This window comes from Pipistrellus hanaki (assembly GCF_964339955.1).
Source record: "Pipistrellus hanaki genome assembly, chromosome: 14".
In the NCBI taxonomy this organism is placed as follows: Eukaryota; Metazoa; Chordata; class Mammalia; order Chiroptera; family Vespertilionidae; genus Pipistrellus; species Pipistrellus hanaki.
Window position 1 is genome coordinate 9,527,384 of NC_140516.1, and position 23,150 is coordinate 9,550,533.

The window sequence follows — 23,150 nt, forward strand, 5'->3', positions numbered from 1 at the left end:
CAAATGGCCCTTCTTACTTGCTCTCTGTGCTGGAGAGCGAACCAGACCCCATGATGAGGTGGATCTACAGCTTCTCCTAGGGCTTGGGGTCTCCACAGTCCTGGCCTTCAACACCACAGGCCACTTCTTTTCTTCCTATTGAGTCAGGTATGCCATTTCCACTCCACTCGTGTCAAAAAAAATAGGTTGCCTTACGTGCTGTGGTGGGAAGTGGTCACTTTTAGAGGGACTGACAGACCACCATGACCTTGCGTGACTCCCAATGGCCATACTGTGCTGTGTGGTCCACCCCCAGGCCTAGTCTCTTGGGCCAGGAATTCACTTCCACAGGAATTTTGACCTGATATCAAGCAAGAGTTTCTGATCTCTGTGTGACACATGACTGTGCTTGGGCAGCTGAGAGCCGGAAGCAGAAGTAGGTGGTGAGAAAGGGAGGAAGAGAGGCGAGGGTGCACAGAGGCAGAAGCAGGGAGACCGCACAGTGCTATGTGTGCACCGGCAGTCCTTGAGCCACCTCAGAACTCTTCATTCTTAGGAAATATCCCTCCCTTGGCTTAAACCACATCCACTGCTTTTTCCTTTTTATTTACAATGAAATACCTTTGTCAGCTCCCTGGCAGATGGTGTCCAGGTGTGACTTCTGAATTGAAGATTATTTGCTCACCTTTGGATAACTGACATATTTCAGAAGCTGCCAGGACCTGGGCTTTTTTGTTAGTAACAGGAACAAGGTCTCAGCAGAGAGACAAAGCTGAGTGCTGCTGGGAGGTGTGGTCCTTGTTTTCCTATTTTTATCTATCAATAATAACTTTATTTATTTAAATTATCTTTCATTTTTATATTATAGCTGACATACTGTGTTATATTAACTTCAGATGTACAGCCCAGTGATTAGCATTACATAGCTTACTAAATGATCATCCTGATCAATCTCTTATCCATCTGACACCATGGTGATTAGATGTGGCTTTTTGCTCTCAGACCTGCTGTCCTACATCTGAGGTGTGGCTGGGGAGTGTTGGGAAGAGGGGTGTGGCTTCCGGTCCCTGGGAACAAACCAGGGCTGGCTTCCTGTCTGGGGAGGAGTCTTGTTGCCTCTCCTATGAGCCTGTGCTTCATCCAGGTGTCCTTCCAATTTCTTAAGCACGAGTGTCATTAAAGTCAACTGGTACACAGAGGCCTTTGGCCCAGAAGTTGACAGGCCAAAAGTATAAGGGTTGGGATCAGATGACCTTTCACGTGACCAAGTTGTATCCCTGACACACCTGGGGCCTTGAGCAAGCTTCTGTGGGATGAGGATGAGGAACTGGCCAGGTGGCTCTGAGGCGGCGAGGGGGAAGAACCACCTGGATGAAGGCAGGGGGAGGGCTTGGGGTGAACCTGAGCGTGGCTGGACCCTCAGTGCCTGAGATCTCAGCTGGAATGGGGATTGTGAGGTGGGACTCCCACCCATGAGCCGGCAGCCAGTCACAATGACAGGGTAGAATGAGGTACTGGTGTGCAGGGATGCGGAGGAGGCTACTCAACTGGTCCACACAGTCCTGCCAAGTCAGCAGATGACCTGCTAGGTCAGACTACGGTGCTGTGCTCCTTCTGTGGTTCAGGCCTTGAGGCAAGGAGCAGCCACTGAACCTCCCAGCCCTGGGGCTCCCGCTAGCATTGGTCAGAGGAGTCTGGGGTCCAGGAGAGGTCCTGAGCAGGCATGAAATATGGGTGCCAGGGATCTGAGCCCTGGACAGAACTAGCTAATCCCTGGAGCAAAGTAAGGAGGGAAGAGAAGGGAGAGTTAGGCTTGAGCACATCTCCATTAAGTGATCAGGAAGAAGAGGAGGGGCTAGCAAAAGAGGAAAATATTTAAATCTCCTAAGGGGCACCAAAGCAAGAGGAGAAAGAGTGACAGAGGAGGAAATGACAAGCTGGGTGGACAGTGTGAGGAGGCAGAGGGCTGAGGAGGAGCCTTTGGATTTTGGGACCTAATTTGATCCCTTGCAACTGGAAAAGCAGGCTGGCCCCTTCTCCCCCTGACAGGGCAGCCAGTGTGTGAAGCCAGTTGTGTATTTTATTCTGAGAGAGGAGTTCCATGAGAGCCCTTGGCTGTCCTCATCCCACGGCTCTGTGCAGAAGCCGGCCGCAGTTCTTCATTTTCATGTGGGCAGCACAGGGGAGGGCTCAGAACTCGCAGATCACAAGGCGTTTCTCTCCACAGGACTTGTCATTCCACTTGCCATTGGTGAAGATCTCTACACAGTTCTCATTGCCGCCATTGTTGTTGGGCTCCCCGGGGGCCCAGTTGGAATAGCCCAGGGGCTCCCCTCCTGGGTAGATGAATTTGCCCTCAGTCTCGGAGTCAGTCATGCTCAGGAACGCAGCACCCTTCTCAAACTCGACCAGCTCTTGCAATGCTTCATTCTCAGCTGTAGAGCGTGGGGAGGGCAGCTGCCCCCCGGCCTGTGCGCACACTTGCTGTGCCTCCTGGAAAGGTTTCTCAAAGCCTGCTGCCTTGAAGACCTTCTGGCCAACACGTCGGCCATTGGGGAAGAGCTCCACTAGGAGGAGAGGACAGTCAGGTTGGGGTTCTGGGGGCACTTGCCAAAGCTCCATGGCTCTGAGACCTTTGAATTCCAACCAGATCCCAGGGCCTCACATAGAGGGCCTCAGAGCACCAGGGAAGACAAAGGTGAGACCTCTGGCTCCGTGGTGCACTCTGGGAGGTGGAACTGCCTGTCTAGTTACAGGTGAGAACACTGGGCTCAGAGAGGGAAGCTCAACTTCATTAACCATTCCATGTAGAGTTGGGAGGTCACCCTTATCTGATCACACAGTAAAGCTGAGACATGCTCTTTCTATCTCACCCCATGTTGCATGGCAGAGTCGGTTTCCAGTTCCTGGGTGGGGGACTGGAAAGCGTTGGCATGGTGTGGCCTCTGAGAGCTCAAACAAGGAAGGTGCCCCCTCTCCTCTCACTGGGACCCTGTGTAACAGCAGGGCAGGTGGCATTGGCAGGGAGGCCTGTGCCGTGTGTGGACGTGGGAAAGAATAGGGGAGGGTGGGCCCTCTGAGGGCAGCCATGTGCTAATCTCTGCACTGAGTGCAGCCCAGGCTGTCGCCTAGCTGGCATGTGGGTGAGGATGGAGGGCTGGGAGAGAGGCGGAAGACAGCTGAGAGGTGGACGTCAGGGGCAGGAGAGAGTCAGTGCTGGAGATAGCCCTGTCTGGGACCCAGAGGGCCAGATGTTCAGCCCCCCTTGGCCATGCCTGTCCAAGTGGCAGAGAAAATCACGTCCTTTTTGGGGTTTCCAGTTTCTCATCTCTAAGATGGGAATACAATTTATAAAAGCATCACCTGTGTGACATTCAACAGCTTTTTTCATTAAATCTCATTTTCCACCCCTTTGTTTTGTGTGTGTGTGTGTGTGTGTGTGTGTGTGTGTGCTTTAATATATTTTTATTGATTTCAGAGAGGGAGAGGAAGATAGAAATATCAATGATGACAGAGAATCATTGATTAGCTGACTCATGCACACCTGCTACTGGGAATCAAGCCCAAAACCCAGACACATGCCCTCACAGGGGATTGAACCATGATCTCCTGGTTCATAGGCTGATGTTCAACCACTGGGCCATGCTATCCGGGAGCATTTTTCATCCCTTTGACTGCTGGGTTTGTGCATAGAAGTCTTCAGGGCTCCTGAGAGGGCTGTGCTCCAGACCCAAAGAGCTGGGGAGGAGCCCACGCTGCACCCTGACCCACCATGACCCTTCTGCAAGGGTTCAGGGGGCAGACACTCCAGAGGCTCAGGAGGGCACCCACAGCAGCCCTGGTCAAGAGTTCATCTGCCATTCATTACATGCACCCAGGAGGGTCTGTGTGTGCAGGCAGGAATATGGCCACGTGTTCATCTGAAGGTACATGGGAGCACTGAAGGCCCACCTGGGTGTGTGTGAATGTGTGTGCTAGTGGGTGTAGATGACATGAGGTGAGTGATGGCATGTGTGTCATGCACACACATGTGGCAGGGGCATGACACAAATTTTCCTTTGTTTGCATCAGTGTGAATGTGAGGAAGTGAGCACACCTGCATGTTTGTGGAGAGAGGGAGACATACCAAATGCTTGAAACCTCTCCCTTGGTACATGGGTACTCAGTGGCCTTAGGAATGTAAGAGCCAACCCTATGAGATGTGTGCCCTCCTACTTCAGAAACTCCTCTTTGGATCAATGAGACTTGCTTAATGATTTTAGCTGAAAGCTGACATGGGGAAAGCAGGGAGGAAGAGGGGCAAATTAGGGACTCAGGTGGAGATGCCCACAGGCACAGGGCACGGGCTGTACTCCTGGGGCCTCTGACTCCTCACACCCAGGTTAGGGAAGAGTCTCCACCATGAACACCCAGGGAAGAGTGGGACAGCTCAGTACTAGGCAGAGCCCAGAGGCAGCCCGCACCCTGGTGGACTCAGGGCCTGTCTCAGGTAAGACACTCGATGGTCACATGCCAAGATCAGACTCTCACAGCCTTGAACCCTAGCACAGTTTAACAGTCCCAACTCTCAGGACAGTTTTCTGGAGTCACAGCTGCTGTGGGCTGGGCAGCAACATCTTGGGGGGTCTGCACACCTAGCCCCATGGAGATCAGAAATGCATCCTGGGTAGTGGGGTGTCGTGGGCCCAGCACAAGTCAGCAGGAGGGAAGGTCTGAACAGCTGGGCTGGGCATTGAACTGTTCAGGTCCCAGGTGGCTGTGATTGGTGGGGGCTGAAACTTGGTAGCCTTGACCATGCTGGTGCCAGCCCTCTGAGCTGGTATAGGGCCCACAGCCTGCTATGTGTCCCTTGCATCAGCTTCCAGTTCCTGGAACACGTGTCTGCCCTGCTCCTCTCCACCCTATGCTTAGCCTGAGGTCCTGCCCCAGTCCCAGGTCCAGCCCATCACCCAAACCCACTACCATCCTAGAGCCCCTGATCCTAGGACCAGCCTGCCTCAGGACCCGCCTGGGGCCTGCCCTTGGCGACTGGCTCAGTCCAGGCACTCACCTTTCTTAGACTGAAGGAAGGCTCCCTGAAGGCGTCCCACCTGCCCCTGCAAGGCCTCCACCTGCTGCCTCAGAGCAGCGATGTCTGCAGGAGAAAGGGGCCCAGTGAAGACTAGTCCCTCACAGCCTGGCTTCGGCTTAGAGTCCGAGTCCCAAGGAAAGGATGCTCAGTGACAGGCTTTCCTGGGGGAGGCTAAGGAGCTGTGCCCCAGCTGGCCCTCCTGCCCTTGAGTTCCCTGAGGCTCTGTTGTGAGCACACTGTGCCCTGGGCAGGTCCTGGCACCCCACTAACGCTGATCCAGATGACATTTCACAGCAAAATCTAAGAATCTGGGAGCACATTAGTAGGGGCGCTTTGGGGAGATGGGGGAATTGCATTTCCCTCAAGTACTTCCCATCTCTGGGACATTTGATGCTCAAAGCTCTCTGATGAGCTGGGAAGAGAGCTGAGCTGTCCCAGTGACCTGATGGGAAGCTGCTCAGGCTTGAGCCTGAGTACTGGGGCTCTCTAGAACCTCATCTTCCTGCCTTCAGCCCAAAAGCCTTTCCTGCATTCACAACCCCACCCCGTCCCCACAATGAGCTGACCACTGAGCAGTAGGCCCTCCTCCCTCTGCACCCTGATTGGGCCCTGGAGGTAGGGGAGGTGACCTTACCTGGAAGCCCACTCTCTCCCTTTGGGCCTCTATCCCCAGGAGCACCTCTGTCCCCCTTCAGTCCCTGGAGGCCCCTGGCACCTGGAGGTCCCGATGGGCCCGGGGGTCCTGCAGGCCCTGAGATCCGACAAGAAGAGGAGAGTAAGCTCGGAACACATGTTCCTGCATTTTCCCCTCCCAGCATATGGACTGTGCTACTGTCCAGCAATACACCCTCCCACGTACAGTCTGTCCCAAAGCCAGCCAAGCACCCGCTCTGTGCACTACTCTCTCAGCACCCAGCACCCAGCCTTCCCAAGATGCAGACTGTCCCTGCTGCTCACTCCCCACTCTCCCCAGTTACAGAGCTCAAGCCCAGCGAGGCACCTCCTTGCACAGACTCCCCATGCCCAGTGTTGCAGCTCTGAGCTGGCAGGTGATGGGGGAGGGACAGGCATCCACATCTTCAGGTGGACACAGGAGAACCGAAGGCCTGCCCCAGCTGTGCCCATCACTCACCTGCTGGCCCTGCATTCCCAGGGGCTCCACGCTCACCAGAGGCACCTTGCTCTCCTTTGAGACCTGGAGGGCCTCTTGGCCCTGCAGAGCCCTGCATGCCTGGGGCACCAACTTCTCCTGAGGAAGGAACAGATTGGGACAAAGGCTGCTGAGAGTGTGTGCAGCATGGGTCATTTCCTCAGCTCCACTGGAGAGGGAGACAGTGCACAGCCCCCCACTCTCTGGGCTCCTCCGATGTGGGGGTGTGGGGGGGAGGGGCCACAGCAAGGACTGCCAGAGGTGAAGGCCTGGCTTCCCTGGCACGCTGAGCATCCTTAGGTCACATCAGAGATTGCCATTGTCATTCCTCCCTCTCCCTTCCGGACCACCACTCACCAACCTCCTACCTTTGGGCCCAGGCTCTCCTTTGGGGCCTGGTGCTCCTTGGGGGCCTACATCCCCCTTCATTCCCGAGGGACCCTCTCTTCCAGCTGGCCCGGGTGCACCTGCTGGTCCTCGAAGTCCTGGGAAAAGGAACAGCCAATCAGTCCACTCAGTTTTCTCCAAAGGGGGAGGTGGTGAGAAAGCGAGAGCAGTCATAGAGGTCAAAGGACAGCACCATCCTAGAGACTCCACCCAGAAGGACTACCACCTTCCTTGTTTGAATCCAGTGTCACCTGCAGGGCACCCTCCTTCCTGGGTGGGTATTTGCATCCTCCTGCATGGCCTACAGGCAGGCATTTCAGTCCCCACCCACTGCTCACCACGTGGCCCCGAGTCTCCCTTCGGTCCAGGTTCTCCAGCAGAGCCGTTGTCCCCTTTGGGCCCAACTGGGCCAACAGGTCCAGGCATCCCCCTTGGCCCAGGAGCTCCTGGTGGACCTGTAGCAGCAGAAGAAATGGACATAAACCTGACCCGGGGCCTAGGAGGAGCCAGTACTGCAGGTCCTGTTCCTTCAGGTTCCGCAGGTGTAGACATTCCACCTCCACACTCCTCAGTCCAGTGGTGACCCAGGAGACAGGTGTGCATAACCCCATTTCACAGGCGAGGAAACAGGCCTGCAAGAGCTGGAGGGGGTCCAGCCAAGGACTGTCTGACTTCCATGCAGTGCCCAGTGCCTGCCCCCAGGCTGCAAGATTACAGCAGGGGATCTGTCAGCTTTCACCCTGGATCAGTGATCGGCAAACTCATTAGTCAAAAGAGCCAAATATCAACAGTACAAAGATTGAAATTTCTTTTGAGAGCCAAATTTTTTAAACTTATACTTCTTCTAATGCCACTTCTTCAAAATAGACTGTCTCAGGCCGTGGTATTTTGTGGAAGAGCCACACACAAGGGGCCAAAGAGCCACATGTGGCTCATGAGCTACAGTTTGCCGACCACTGCCCTGGATCATGGATTCCTGGATTTCCCCTTCCTAAGACCAAGCTTTATATCAGAAATGGTCCCTGACAGTTGTCATCAGGGAAATGCAAATCACATCCATGAGATGTCTCACACCTCCTAGAATGGTGACTATAAAAAACACAAAAGAGCACAAGTGTTGCTGAGGATGTGGAGAAGAAGAACCCCTATGCACTGTTGTTGGGATTGTAATTTGGTGCAGCCACTATGGAGACCAATCTGGAGTTCCTTAAGATATTAAAAAGATAATATTTTTAAAAAGTATCACCCAGCAATACCACTTCTGGGTTGTATCCAAAGGAAATAAGACACTAATGTGAAAGATATTGGTACCGTCATGTTCATTGCAACATTTTTTAGAGTAGATAACCTAATAGTGTCCATAATGGATGGAGGGATAAAAGTATCTCACACACACACACACACACACACACACTGGAATACTATTCAGCCATAAAAAGAATCCTACCATCTGCCACATATGAATTGATCTTGAAGGAATTATGCTAAGTGCCATAAGTCATACAAATTAAGGAAGACACAGTGTAATCTCACTTATATCTGGATTGGAAGAAACAAAACAAAGAACCTGAACTTGACTTAGCAATTTTGGTTAGCCGTCTGCCCACTGGTGATCAGTGCATGCCAAAGTGACCAGTCAACCAGTCGATGATTTGGTTGACTGCTTGGTCGGACAAATATCATTTTAGGCTTATACACACACACACACACACACACACACACACACACACACACACACACACTAGAGGCCCGGTGCACGAAATTCATGCACAGGGCAGGGGTCGAGGGGCAGGGGGGAGGGTGGGGTGTTCCTCAGCTCAGCCTGCACTCTCACCAATCTGGAACCCATCAATCCAAAACTGCTGGCTCACAATTGCTCACCTGCCCACTTTCCTGAGTGCCCCTAACCACTTCTGCCTGCCAACCTAATCATCCCCTAACCACTCCCCTGCCAGCATGTTTGCCCCTAACTGCCCTTCCCTGCAGGCCTGGTGTCCCCAACTAATCTCCCCTACAGGCCTGGGTCCCTCTCAACTGCCCTTCCCTGCAGGTCTGGTTGCCCCCAACTTCCCTTCTTTGCTGGCGTGCTCACCCCTAACTGCCCTCCCCTGCAGGCCTGATCTCCCACAATTGCCCTCCCTTGCAGGCCGGTCCCACCCAACTGCCCTCTCCTGTTGGTCATCTTGTGTCAGTCGCCTTGTGTCCACATGGGGACAGCCATCTTGTGTGTTGGAATGATGGTCAATTTGCATATTACTCTTTTATTAGATAGGATAGATTACATCTCCATGATAAATAGAAAAAGCACGGTCACATGTTCTGGTACCTATAGAAAACAAGCCAAATTATTGTCTACTGCATCATTAAGGGGAAAAGGACATTATAAACATTATATTGAATATGCTTCTGCTTCATAAACATGTACAGACATTATAGGGTCTGCACATCAAATTTATTGGAAAACACCAGAAAAGACATATTCAAAACGTTAATTTTTTTTCTAAGTGTCACAAAGATAATTTCAACTTGTTTTTTTTTTGTTTATCTTTAGTGACCACATAGTATTTTTCTATTGGAAAAATAGTCAAATATTTTAAAAAGACCTGTAATCTGAAGACATGCTGCCTAAGACTTAAATTATGCAAAAGTTACCCCCCAAAAAACAAAAGGAACCGACCCTAGCCAGTTTTTATCAGTGGTTAGAGCATCAGCTCACAGACTGAAGGGTCCCAGGTTCAATTAGGTCAAGGGCACGTACCTCAGTTGCAGACACCATCTGATCAATCAATGTGTCTCTGTCACATCGATGTTCCTGTCTCTTTGTCTTTCCCTCTCCTTTTCCCTCTCTCTTAAAGTCAATAGGGAAAACATCCTGGGGTGAGGATTAACAAAAAAAGACACGAAAGGGAGCAAATGGCTATTAACATTTAAGGATTTTACACTTAATTGGCTCTTTTTTTTTTTTTTATTGAAGTGAAAGTTATGGGGAAGCATGGACTTGGTAGGAATGTCTGTCTGTAAGGAGGGGCCTCTGGGGGAACCTTGCCAAAAGCAGCAGCCCCTACCTTGACTTTTCCAAACAAGTCAGATCATGGGGTATTTTGCTAGAATCTCTGTATTTAACCTTTAAAGACCTGACCTTGTAGAAGCATATACTTCCTCAAGGATACTTGCCCTGCTGATTGTATCTGGAGGTTAATTTGAGCTCAAGCTATTGTTTCAACAAAAAGCCAACAAGGCAGGCGTACAGGACAGCTTTTACAACTGAAGTAAAAGAGTCCCGTAGCAAAAAAACCTGTGTTGGAGTATTCTGTTCATCTGTCAGTCAGGGTCTGCTAATCAGCCCTGGTAGAAAGTTCTAGAATGTAAAACCAACCCTTTAAAGGTATACAGTTAAGTGGTATTTAGCACCTTCACAATGTCATGCAACAACCACTTCTATTTAGTTATCAATGTTTAACCACCCCAAAGGAAAACCTCCTAGGCTTTGGGCAGCCACTCCCTATCTCCCATGCCCCTGCCCCACCTCTGGCGGTCACAACTCTGCTTCTTGTGTCTATTACCTACTCCAGATAATTCTTATCAATGGAATTATACAATATGTGACCTTTGTTGTCTGGATTTTTTTTTTTTAACGTGCATTGAGTTCTTGAGGTTTATTCACTTTGTAGAATGTCTCACTTCTTTGTATAACTTAATAATATGCCATGGAATGGCTCAATAATATGCCATTGTATAAGTGAGTAATACACCATTTTATGGATAGAATACATATTGCTTATCCAATCATCAGGTGATGCACATTGGGTTGTTGTGAATTAAGCTGCTATGAACCTTCATGTGCAAACAGAAATGAAAAGAAAAAACACCTGAAGGAAAGGCGCGTGGGGGAAGGCAGGAGAGGGTACATGAGTGATAAATGGTGATGGAAGGAGACTTGACTTGAGGTGATGAACACATAATACAAAATACAGATGATTTATTATGGAACCTATATAATTTATTAACCAATGTCATCCCATAAATTCAATTAACAAATAAATGAGTAACATTGATTTATTATGAGTAATAAAGCAAGGAAAGAGAGGGAGATAACACCCAACTGTTCATTCACTTCCTTTTCCGTTTACTCATTTTCTTTGTTCACTAGAAACAAGGTCATGCTTAGCACCGGGTGAGATGCAAGTGTGAGCACCAGGTCCTGTTCTATAAGGGATTGGTTGCAGAATACTGAACCATGAGGCACAGCAATGAGTGTGGAAGACAATGTGTGAGGTGCCCCTTGTCCCATCCAGCATCCCAAGGTCAGCACACACTCCTGTACTCAGAGCACTTTTCCTGATGGAGGAAATGGGGCTTCAAGGTGAGGAAGATTTAGAGATTTGTAGAGGAGCAGTGAGATTTAAAACATGGAATCCATGCTCCCAGGGCAGGAGAGCCAGGCCCAGTGGGGCAGGAAGAGGGAGGAGGGGGATGATGACTTTAAGAGGCTGTGTGCTGGGCATTGTATCCTGCTTTCAGCTACAGCCCTCCCTAGGAATGAAATGGAACAAAGAGGGTTAGAGGATGGGCCCCACATTCCACATTCATTGGAGGCAGAGCTGCGAGGACCCAGTCTGAACCTCTTTTGGGCTCCACCCTGGCTGAGATGGCAGCAGGCAGATGGGCCAAGGGAAGAAGCCATTCCCTAGAAGGAAGCGTTATAGGTTGCCCATCCCTGGCACCCAACCACGGAGGCCATGAGAGCTCTGAGGTAGGGGAAGTCACACCCTCATCACCAAGCACACATGCCTCCTAAAGCACTAATTTTGTTTGTTTGTTTTGTTTCCAATTCTTTTAACTGTTTACAGTATTACTGATGTCCCCCATTCCGCCCCTTTGCCCCCGTCCACCCAGTCCGATTTTGCATCCCAGTATCACCAGGGCGTCTAGCCCTGTACCTTCATGCCACCTGAAGTGGAGCTTTGCGGACCAGCAGTTTGGCTACTCCATACTGTACCCAAATTCCGTCTCTCCTTGCATCTCTTATTCATTATACTATATTCTGCCTAAGTGCAGGGAAGTGGTGAAGGAGATGGACAACCAATCTGATTCCGTACTCAGGGACCTTAAATTCAACTGCATAGAATCAGGTAATAAAAATAAATGCACACTATGTGGTTACTGGGTCAGCGTAAGAACCACAGAGGTAATAAAACATGGAGTGCTGTCTGGGGCTGTCTTCTCAGGCGCGTCATCTGAGAGGACTCCCTGAGCTAGGTCTGTGGGTAAAGCTGTGAAGGAGGTGAGGGGTGTACCTATGGGAAGAGCAGTGACAGGGCTTCGGGGAGGGAGAGGGACTGGGGTGGTATCGGACCACTGAGGAGCCGGTGTGGTCAGAGCCCAGTGACTGTGGGAGGAGGATAAGGAGATGAGATCAGAGACATAAGCAGGGGAGAGAGGGGCCCTGTCTGCTGCTGTGAAGTGTGTAGTTTTCCTCTAAGGGAGGAGCATGCCCTTCGGGGGACGCTCACAGGATCCCATCCAGGCAGGTATCTAGATGCTGAACCAAGGAAATTGTGCCCATAAACACAGCCCCCAAAACAGAGTCCCGCTGATATCTATTTGGCTCAGTGAATAGAGTGCGGACTGAAAGGTCCTAGGTCTGATTCCAGTCAAGGGCATGTACATTGGTTGTAGAGGCAGCTGATCAATGATTTTCTCTCATCGGTGTTTCTAACTCTCTATCCCTCTCTCTTCCTCTCTGTAAAAAAAATCAATAAAATACATTTTTTAAAATAAAACAGAGTTCAGGTCTCACTTTCCCTCCATGATACATCTGGTCTTCGCCACGGGACCCCGGCTCCACCCTCCTCCTCTGCTCAAGGGTCTGCCATTCAGATCCATCTTGACCTTGAGACCACATGCATCACAATCTGCTGGGCACATGGTCATAAGTCTCACCCACACATACTTGGATCAGGGTCAGAGGCTGCTCCAAACTCTCCAGGAAATTCTGGACCCATGAGGGTCACATGTCTGAAGTGCCTGGGGTTAAGGAGTCAGTGTGGAGCGTGGTCCCCAGTCTGAATGGGCATCATTCTCTCTCGAAGCCCCAACCCAAGGCCAGACTTGCAATGTGCACGAGGCACCTGCAGAAGAGAGGAAGATCTCAGCCATACTCCACGCAACAGTTCAAAGGGAAAAGCTCTTTCTAATTCAGGGTCCCACTGGGAGCTAGAGAGAGCTGGGATTCCCCAAGAGAGAGCTGGCACCTTGCACACCACCCTTCTTCTGGGTCCACTTCCAGGCGCCGTCTTAAGCCCCAGCCCATTCCTGAAAGGGACACATGAATACTCTCTTGTTCCTCACTCACAAAGCTGGCAGAGTTACCTATTCTTTCCAGCTTAAATGTCTTCTTCTTCCTTCAATCAAAATGCAATCTCCACAAAGATAAAGATCACACTTGATCCATCTCTTGGCCCAGCTCAGGGCCACAATGGTCCCTTCATCCTTGTTGCTGTTTTATTGAATTCTCTCATCTTCTCAGTCAGACCTGGACTCTCCCCTATGGGGGTATATCTTGCATAACGCCCTTAATAATAGCACCTTTAGAAAGCGCAGGAGAATTCACCTGGTAATACATAGGAAAATACAACTTTATCCTGGAGATTCAACAAAGACTAAAGCCTTGGCTCAATTTTTGTCACTGTGTGAAACACTTCCCACTTACAGATGTGCACACTGAGCGGCTTGTCCCAGGGGTCCCTGCTGTGGAGTGGAGCCAACAATCAAGCAGAGATTTGCCTGACACAGAAGCCCACGTCCTTATCACCTTCCACATAGGGTCTCACAATTTCATAACCAATGAAATGAGGTTAAAGTGTCACTAATAAATAGGATTAAATGAATTTTGAAAGTGAATGCCCAAGCAGAGGGCTGGACACAGAAATATGAGCTCCATTTCCTCCTCTCCATAGTGTATTTAGGTAAATCCTTTTTATAAGGACTGAGTGTGGGGCCACAAAGCCTCATCTTTGCCCACTTCTTATGCAGTAGTAGAATTTAGTTACATATTAACACACTGCCCAGAAATCATTCCACCACAATGAGCAATTGTAAGTGCTTGGTTCTAGACCCCAAATACCAGTCATTTACCCACCATTTACTCATTCTTAGCGTGAGAGGAATCAGAAGATCCTAGGGGAGGAATCCTGGCCACTAGGGAAGGGGCAAAAACATCTCAGGGCTCAGGACGGCCTGTCATTTGCCAACTGGTAACGAGGTGTTTCAGGTGGACTGAATGTCCAGGGGACTTCTTACCCAGGAGGTGGGCTTCCATTTCCAGGGCTTCCACGGCAGAATGCCCAGAGTTGCTGAGCTGGTTACAATTCCATGCCCACCCATGCCCACCAGGACAAGCCCATGGTCCCAGCTCTACCTGGATTCCCCTTCTCGCCCCGGGGGCCCTCTCTTCCATCGCGTCCATCATGACCAGGCAGGCCATTCTCCACAGGGCCACACATGACCAGGGTGCAGGCATCAACCAAACGTTTCTGGGAAACTGTCGTCACCTCTTCTCCCCATGACCTTGGAGGCTGTGTGAGCAGGACAAGCGCTGAGAGGAGGAGAAGCATGGCCTTCAGGGGGAGACAGAGAGAGAGGATATGCTCTTGGTTCCAGGACATGGCTTAGTGCTTATCCCACCACCCAGAAGTCAGAGAGGCACTTTCCTACCGCCTCCCCCCTTCTGTGGGATCAGGAGGAGCAGGAGTCTGAAAGGAACTTAGGAGAAGGCAGCCACACAGTTTGGCCTGGGAGGGCATGAGTTATTCAGTTGAACTCTGATATGGGTTATCAGCAACATCTACCTCTTCTCAGAGCCCTGTTTTGTCCCTTCTAGTGACTTCACTTTCACTAGGAAACTCCTCACTGAGGGCACTTGTCACAGCAGGAAGGATTCAGGAAGTGCCTTTGGACAGGAGAGTTCTTCTCTTTGAACCTCCTTCTCCATGTTTGAATCAATAAGGTGGCTGGGCAGACCCATTTCCTGGAGGTTTTAGTGCTTTTCTGGAAAGGAGCCAGAATGCTCAGTGACATGTGTCCTAACACAAGATGGGCACATGGGTACATGTTTGCCAGGTGGTCTGCCATTCCTGGACTAGATGTTGTCTCCACAAAGAAAGTTCCAGATGGAACCCAGAAAAAGTTCTCAGAATAGCTGGAGAGATCCTGGAACATCCACCTGGGGTCACTTGGGAGAGGGGCCTCATAGAGGAGGGCATGTGAGGTGCAGTCCGTCAGGGAGAGGATGGTTTTGGTGTAGGAAAAACAGATGTTCAACACTGTCCAGTGACATGTGAGAGGGACTCTGCAGCTAAGTGAGGTCACAGTGGGTGCAGGACCTGGCCACTACCAATGGTGGGCTTCTTTCCTCTTGAGAGAAACTGTACAGTTAGGAGTCAGGAAAGCATGCATGGGAGTTGCAGAGACTGGGAACAAGCCTGAGGGATGGAGCAAAGGAGAAGGGATCGCCAAGAAGCCTTAGGGGAAGGCTGTAGAGGGCCTTCCTGGCACAGAAGTGCTTTCTTCTCCACCTGCTGGTGGTTCTGGGCTGTGGAGGAACCTGTTTGCATCAGTGCTTTCTCATTCCAAGTTTACCACATCCTGGGGCATCATGGGAGTCTCTAAACACCGGGCAAGCTCACAGGCCAGCAGCGTGGCCCTTGCTAGGGCACAGGCTCTGCCAGGAGCAACAAAGCATCCAGCCTGAGCCAGGACATTGCCCCCCAGTGTGCAGCTGCCACAATTCAAGGGCCCTGTGCCCACATCTGGGGAAGAATGAAAAGAAACGGGCATTCTTCCCAACAGCTCAAGATGGCACAGAAGGCACCATAGCTCATTATAGCAGTAAGAGGCCTGGGCAGGGGCCACCTCACAGGGTTGAGACCGAGGACTTGGATGAGGTCTCTTTGTTAGGCCTATAGAGGTACTGGGTAGAGCCACATCCCCTTAAACCACATAGTGTTCACTTTATGCCTCGATGTCAGACTAAAGTATAATGAAAAAATGATGCATCTAAAAATTAAGTAGAAATCACTAAACTTGCCCAAAGTGTGTATTTTTAAGACAAAGATTTGAAGCTGAGAGGAAAGATGTTTATCCATGTTCAACGGGCAATTTGTACCAGGATGTGGTAAACTTTGACCCGGGCAGGGGCTGTTTCTCCTCCACCACCTTCTGAAGAAATCAGAAGTTGAATGAGCCCAGCAAGAAATTGAAATTGCATGTCCCTCTGAGGCTTCCTGACAATGGCTTCTGGGGACTGGGTGGGTGGCATATCTCACTCACCCACCCTCCCCATCATAGAAGGCAAATCTCCCACTGAGCAAAGGAAGCAGAGTGAGGGGGAGAAGAACGGTCCTTCTTCCCCCACTATGCTGCCCTCTCAGGCCAACACCCACACCCACACCCACACCGCTCAGACCAGAAGAGGTACATAGACTCTATCTTCCTCAACACCAGTACATTAGACCACCCCAAATGGACAGGTGCACTTTCACTGGACACAGAGAAAATGAAAAGAGAGGCAGGCCTAGAGACACTCACCATTGCTTCCTCGAGGGCTTAGGGTCTCCAGGCAAATACGTATTTCCTGGCACACACAGGCTATTTATGCCGCCCTGCAACCTGAGCCACCAGGCACTGGCTTTTAAGAACTCTTTTGGATAATTTTCTTCCTTGTTGACTCACTCTCACCCCCACCTGGGTTCTGGAAACTTGCCACTGAGCTCCCAACACTACACACATGTCACCTTAAAATTTACAGATCAGACAGGGCATAACCTCATCTGTACCTCACTGGGCTCTGGGTGTTCAGCGGCAATTATCAGTGTCTGGGTTTTACAGATTTCCAGGAATCTGAGGTCCTGAGAAGAACAAAGCCGAGGAAGCAGAGTAAGGGGCAGATGAAGAAGCAAGTTGCTCAATAACCTACGACTAATGCAAAAGCATACGAATTTGCATATTTCAAGAGCCAAGGCTTGCTATGTCACCTTCACTCTGTCCTTCACCTCAATAATACTACCCAAATATTGGGAAAGAGCTGAGAGCTCCTTGGCATTTCTGGGCAGGGGTGGAGTAGCTGGAGGGGTTGCCGAGGCTGCAGTATTCTGTGAGGAGAGTAGCTGGGGGAGCTGCCACCTGGCAGGAGTCACTCTTTTGCTTCCGAGGATGGATGTCCTGAAATCTTTGCCATCATCTCACCACTCATTAGTTGGTATTGCCTCTGTGGGTTGCTCTAGTGAGCAGTTTGGACCCCTGAGCTGCTGACACACTATTGCAGACCTCCCCCAGGAAACTCTGCCTACCAGTGGCCATGGGGCAGCTGCCTGCCCTGCTGCTGTTGCTGTCCTCTCTGCTCCCTTCTTGGTCCCTGTGGCTTCATCTCTTGCATCAGTGGACCTTTGCCTAAGGCCACATACCAGCTGCCCTATGCCTTCAATACTCTCCTCTGGCCACTCCATTGTGGGTGATGACTGCTCCTGGGTTTTGTGCTTCTGTGGCATCTCTTGTGTATTGTAGAGTCTATAATACCTGTTTTCCTCGGCTCTTAGGAAAGGCTCTTGTTCCCCATATTGCAACATTTTGAAGCAGGATCCCATAGTAGAGCCACTTGTGCCCCAAATGATAAAACTTTTGTTATTAACATCCCTATGCTAGGATGTTCATGTGCCTCTCAGAGATCTGGATTAGCATGGAGGCTGAACTGACCTGAACCATTGCTCTCCACTCCCCACAGAGTCTTCCTGACAAGTCTTATTCTGGTGGCCAAACTCCTACTTATGGTGACTTTTATTTCAGAAGCCCTATATGTCTTCTGTTTGCAGCTTAGCTTCTACTAACTGCTACCTTCTGGCCTAATAAGTACTCTCTCTCAGTGCCATGACATCTCCCTATAACACAGACTATAGTGTTTTCTTCGTCTAACTCCACATTACAACAGAGTCTAATTTTATTTATGACCCAACCCAGATACTCCTGTTACAATGATAACCTTTGCCTTCCTCAGTGACACCAACACAGGTGAGAAGAGTCAGATCTCAAGTGATGGTGACAGTGGCTTTCATGAATAAAAACCAGTCAGAAGTGAAGATTACCATAACTGACATCAAGAAAACAGTGAAAAAAAATTTAAAGTAGGTTGGATGAAGCAGAGGATAGAATTAATGATTTAAAAGATAAACACCCAGAGAACGAAGATGGCGATGTAGGTAAACACTCCTAAACGGCTGCTGGGCACAACAATTAAAAAAACACACAAAAAACTATAAAACAAATGTCTATCTCCCCAAAACCAAGGGAACGCTGGCTGAGAGGAAGCCCTACAACTGGACTGAAAGAGAAAGAGGAGCATCCAGGGCACAAGCGCTAAAAACCTGAGGTAGTGGGGTATGGATGCGATACGGGCTGGCAGCGGATCCCAGCTGGTAGAGGGCGGTGCTTTCTTCAACCCCAAGAGAGACAAGCTCCCGATCTCTCTGAAATCCAATTTCTGGGGAGAGGCTAGACCTTCTGCTATCGTAGGGGTGTCGAACTCAATCAGAGAAGGGGCCAAAATCTAAAAATCCAGCCTAAATCGCAGGCCGAATGGTTTAATGAACAGTCATAAACTGACGATGTCATAAACTGACAGCGGAGTGCAGTGATGACAGCGCGGTGCGGGCCACATTGCAAGGCCTGGCGGGCTGGATTTGGCCCGCGGGCCTTGTTTTTGACACATGTGTTATTGGGTCGGAAAGTGAGGCTGGCTTGCTTGCAGAGTTGATGTTTGCTGTGCTGTGGTTCGAGAAGTGGGGAGATGCGGGGAGGTGGGGACTCCATTGGAAAGGCAGCTGACTGGCAGCCATCACTGTTGGCTACGCCCCAGCCTAGTAACACCCTGAGAATCCACCCTGAGACTCCATCCCACAGAACCTACAAACACACACAAGCTCCAAGCAGTGGCTTTTGCATATAAATGGCCCTCTCTGTTGAAGTTTATAAAATTGCATCCTGAAGCAAACAGATCCAAGGAGGACAGGACTGTGGTTCACGCTATAACTCCTGCGACTGTACTGGCCTCAGACAGTAGCTGAATTGCACCTCATTGAGACCCAGAAACCAGAGTTCTAGTGCTCAGTTTCAATCCCTCACACCCATAAGTGACACATTCGGGAGACAGACTCAGTGAGCACCAAAGCCCCATTGAAACAAGGCGTGACTCCAGCACAGCAGTTCTTCCTTTATGGACACAGCAGGTCCTCACAGACAACTGACCTGAAATCATTTCCTCCCAGTGTACAGTAATCAAGGCTTAATTACACCAAGACTTTGCACTAAGCCCACAAAGGTATATAGCAAAAGTGACCACTCAGGTGATTGGGGAAGCTGAGCTACTGGCCCCTATAGGTCTCTGACCACACAAAGCCACTTCATCATACAGGGGGGTGGCAAAAATGAGAAGACACAGAAGCATGACATGAATGGGAGAGATGGAGGAGAGTAAATTACTGGACAACACACAGTTCAGAATTACATTTATAAGATTACTCAAGAATCTTCTAAAAACCTTTGAGAAATTTGATGAGACCTGCAAGAAGCTTGGTGAGACCTTCAAGGACCTTAATGAGAATACAAAAAAAAAAAAAAAAAAAAAAAAAAAAAAAGGAAAAGGACCAGCCAGAAAATAAACATACCAAGTCTGAAATAAAAAATATACAGAAACTCAACTATAAATCAACATACCCCAAGAATCAAACCAAAGATATGGAATATAAGAAAGCAAAAATCACCCAACCAGAGAGGCAAAAAGGAAGAAGAATCCAAAAGTGTGAGGATAGTGTAAGGAGCCTCTGGGACAGCTTAAAGAGTACCAACATCTGGATTTTGGGGGTGCCAGAAAAAGAGAGAGAGCAGGATATTGAAGGCTTAATGGAAGAAATAATGACAGAAAACTTTCCCTACCTGGTGAAAGAAATAGACCTACAAGTTCAGGAAGTGCACAGGAACCCAAACAAGAGGAATCCAAAGAGGACCACTCGAAGACACATCATAATTAAAATGCTAAGAGCAAAAAAGAAAGAGAAAATATTACAAGCAGCAAGAGAAAAACAACTAGTTACCTACAAGGGAGTACCCATACGACTGCAGGGCTGATTTCTCAACAGAAACTATGAAGGCCAGAAGGGAGTGGCAAGGAATATTCAAAATGATGAGCAACAAGAACCTACAATCAAGATTACTCCACCCAGCAAAGCTATCATTCAGAATTGAAGGTCAGATAAAGAGCTTCACAGACAAGAAAAAGTTAAAGGAGTTCATCAACAACAAACTAGGACTACATGAAATGTTTAAGGTCATTCTTTAAGAAGAGGAAGAAGAAGAAAAAGGTAAAGGTAAAAAATTATGAACAACAAAAAGGCATCAAATACATACCTACCAACAAGTGAATCTAAAAATCAAGAGAATAAAAAAAATCTGAAGAACAAAATAGACTGGTGAATAAAATAGAATCAGGGACATAAAAAGGGATTGGACTAACAATTCAAAGGGGGAAAGGAGTTTGAGGGGTGTGGGAAGAGATTGGACAAAAATCTTACACCTATGGATGAAGACAGCTGCAGGGGTAAGGGCGTGGCATGGGGTTGGGAATCAGGTGGAGGGGAGCTATGAGGGAAGGGGGAGAGGAACACCTGTAATAATTTGAAAAATAAAGATTTTTTTTTTAAAGATAAACACCCAATTTAGGAAAAACACCCTTTTAGAGAAACAAAAACAAAAAAGAATTAAAAAAGACCATAAGGATAGTGTGAGGGAACTCTAGGACAACATGAAACATAACAATACCCACAAACTGGGGTACCAGAGAAAGAGGAGATTTAACAAGAAATGAAGAACCTGTTTGAAGAAAGAATGAAAGGAAAATTCCTAACCTGGAGAAGGATAACGTCATATTAGTTCCGAAAGTCCCAATAAAGATGAAGACAAAAAGACCAACATCAAGATACATCATAATTCAAGTGGAAAACTTTAGGAGACTCTTAAGGCCAGCAAAGGAATGACAGTCCATAACCTACAAGTGAGCTCCCTAAAGCTGTCAGCTGATTTCTCAACAGGATCACTGTAAGCCAGAAGTGAATGGCATGAAGTATTCAAAGTCATGAATAGCAAGGATCTGAATCCAAGACTACTCTATTTAGCAAAGCTATCATTCACAATTGAAGGTGAAATAAAAAGCTTCCCAGACACACACACAAAACCTAAAGGACTTTATTACCACCCAACCAGCATTGCAAGAAATGCTAAAGAGGCTGTTGTAAGAGGAAGAGAGAGAAGGGACAGAACATAGGTATAAAGACTAAAAATGGCAATAAATACAATAAATAAGTTCCTATCTATGCTAAAAAAAAAAAAAAAAAATCCTAGATGGCCCTCGCACCCTCACAAGACACCCTCACATCAGCACAAGATGGCCACCTCAAGATGGACACCACAAAGTGCTGGCCACAAGATGACTAGCAGGGGAGGGTAGTTAGGGGCGACTAGGTCAACAGGGAGGGCAGTTGGGGATGAACAGGCCAGCAGGGGAGAGCAGTTGGGGGTGATTGGGCCAGCAGTGGAAAGCAATTGGGGGCAACCAGGCTGGCAGTTGGGGGTTACCAAACCAACAGGGGAGGTCAATTGGAGGTGACCAGACAAGCAGGGGAGGGCAGTTAGGGGTGATCAGGTGGGCATTTGGGGGTGATCGGGCTGGCAGGGAAGCAGGGAGACATCAATCAGGCTGGCAGGATAGCAGTTAGGGGGCGATCAGGCTGGTAAGCAGAAGCAGTTACGGGCAACCAGGCAGGCATGCAGGTGAGTGGTTAGGAGCCAGCAGTCCCGGATTTTGAGAGGGATGTCCGACTGCAAGTTTTGGCTCAATACCTGTGGGTTGGAGCCTAAACCGGAAGTCAGATATCCCCTGAAGGGTCCCAGATTGGAGCGGGTACAGGCTGGGCTAGGGACACCTCTCCAGTGCATGAATTTCATGTAGTGGGCCTCTATTTTATATATATATGTGTGTGTGTGTGTGTGTGTGTGTGTGTGTGTGTGTGTGTGTGTGTATGCATATATATATATGCATGAGCTGACTAGACACTGAAAACCAGTGGGGAGATGCTCTATGCAGGAGCTATGATGCAACAGCCACTATGCAGAGTGCCCTCTTTCACTCCGGAACCCCTCGGGGGATGTTTGAGAGCTGGTTTTGGCTGATCCATGCAGACCAGGCAGAGGGAGCTCACTGGTGCATGAATCTGTGCACCAAACCTCCAGTCAATTATTAAATTAAATTAAATGTAAGTGGACTAAGTACTCCAATCAAAAGACATAGAGTAGCTGAATGGATAACAAATAAACAAATATACAAAACCATGACCCATATATATGCTGTCTACTAGAAACCCACCTCAGAATAAAAGATTCACACAGGATGAAATTAAAGAGGATGGAAAAGATTTTCCAAGCACATGGAAATGAAAAAATACTGGGATAGCAATATTTATATCTGGCAAAATAGACTCCAAAACAAAGATCAGAGAAAGAGCCAAAGAAAGTCATTACATTATACTAAAAGGACCATTCCAATAAGAGACTATAACCCCGGTAAACATATATACAACCAATATAGAAACACCCAAATACATTAAAAAAAAATAAATAAATAAAAAAAATAAACTCCTGGAGGACTTTAAGGGAGAGATTGATGTTAATACAGTCATAGTAAGGGATTTTAATACTCCACTGACATTACAGAAGAGATCTTCCAGACAAAAAATCAACCCAAAATCAGATGAAGAAAGGAAATAATAAAAATTAGAGCAGAATTGAATAAAATTAAGAACAAGAGGACTCTACAAAAATTAATACAAAGAGCTAGTTCTTTGAAAAGATGAATCAAGTTGACAAATTCCTCGCTACACTCACTAAGGAAAAAAGAGAAAAGACTTAAATAAACAAAATCAGAAATGAAAGACAGGAAGTTACCACAGACAACACAGATATACAAAGGATCACACTCGAATACTATAAAAGACATCTGCCACATAATCAAGAATAAATGGATACCTTCCTAGAATTATATAACTTTCCTAAAACAAACATGAAGAATTGGAAACTCTAAATAGAGTGATAAACAGTGAGGAAATTGAAACAACCATCAAAAACCATCTCAAAAATAAAAGTTCAGCACCAATGGCTTCACTAGTAAATTCTACCAAATATTCAAAGATTTAATGCCTATTCTTCTGAAAATCTTCCAAAATATTGAAAAAGAGGCAATACTTTCTAACACATTTTATAAGGCCAACCTAACCTTAATACCAAAACCTAGCAAGAATAACATAGAAAAAAAACAACAAAAAAATATAGACCAATATCTCTGACAAATGCTGATGTGAAAATTCTAAACAAATACCAGGGAATGGAATGCAATAATACATTTTAAAAAATAACACATCATGATTAAGTGGGATTCATTCTAAGGGCACAAGGATAGCTCAGCAT

At 48.2% G+C, this 23,150-nt stretch overlaps 1 protein-coding gene across 4 annotated transcripts; it reads right to left on the bottom strand.

The window, feature by feature from the left end:
- Nucleotides 1-206: 206 nt before the first annotated feature.
- On the bottom strand, nucleotides 207-16,460 carry LOC311632803 (pulmonary surfactant-associated protein D-like). 4 transcript variants are annotated; one of them, XM_084904675.1, is made up of 8 exons: nucleotides 16,176-16,460; nucleotides 14,008-14,206; nucleotides 6,926-7,042; nucleotides 6,569-6,685; nucleotides 6,183-6,299; nucleotides 5,685-5,801; nucleotides 5,030-5,113; nucleotides 207-2,546 (listed from the first exon to the last, which is right to left on the bottom strand). In XM_084904675.1, the coding sequence occupies exons 1-8, from the start codon at nucleotides 16,176-16,178 to the stop codon at nucleotides 2,170-2,172; spliced, it is 1,131 nt and encodes a 376-aa protein (XP_084760801.1). In that variant the 5' UTR covers nucleotides 16,179-16,460; the 3' UTR covers nucleotides 207-2,169. The 4 variants fall into 4 exon arrangements, with proteins under 4 accessions (XP_084760801.1, XP_084760800.1, XP_084760803.1 ...); XM_084904674.1 differs by having other exon boundaries at nucleotides 6,219-6,299; nucleotides 16,176-16,418; XM_084904677.1 differs by lacking the exon at nucleotides 6,569-6,685 and having other exon boundaries at nucleotides 16,176-16,418.
- Nucleotides 16,461-23,150: the final 6,690 nt, after the last annotated feature.

Coding starts and splice junctions, on each gene's coding strand:
- LOC311632803 (XM_084904675.1), bottom strand. Junction 5,802..6,182: donor TGGGAATGCAGGGCCAGCAG/GTGAGTGATGGG, acceptor GTCGGATCTCAG/GGCCTGCAGGACCCCCGGGC. Junction 2,547..5,029: donor CTTCCTTCAGTCTAAGAAAG/GTGAGTGCCTGG, acceptor CTCTCCTCCTAG/TGGAGCTCTTCCCCAATGGC.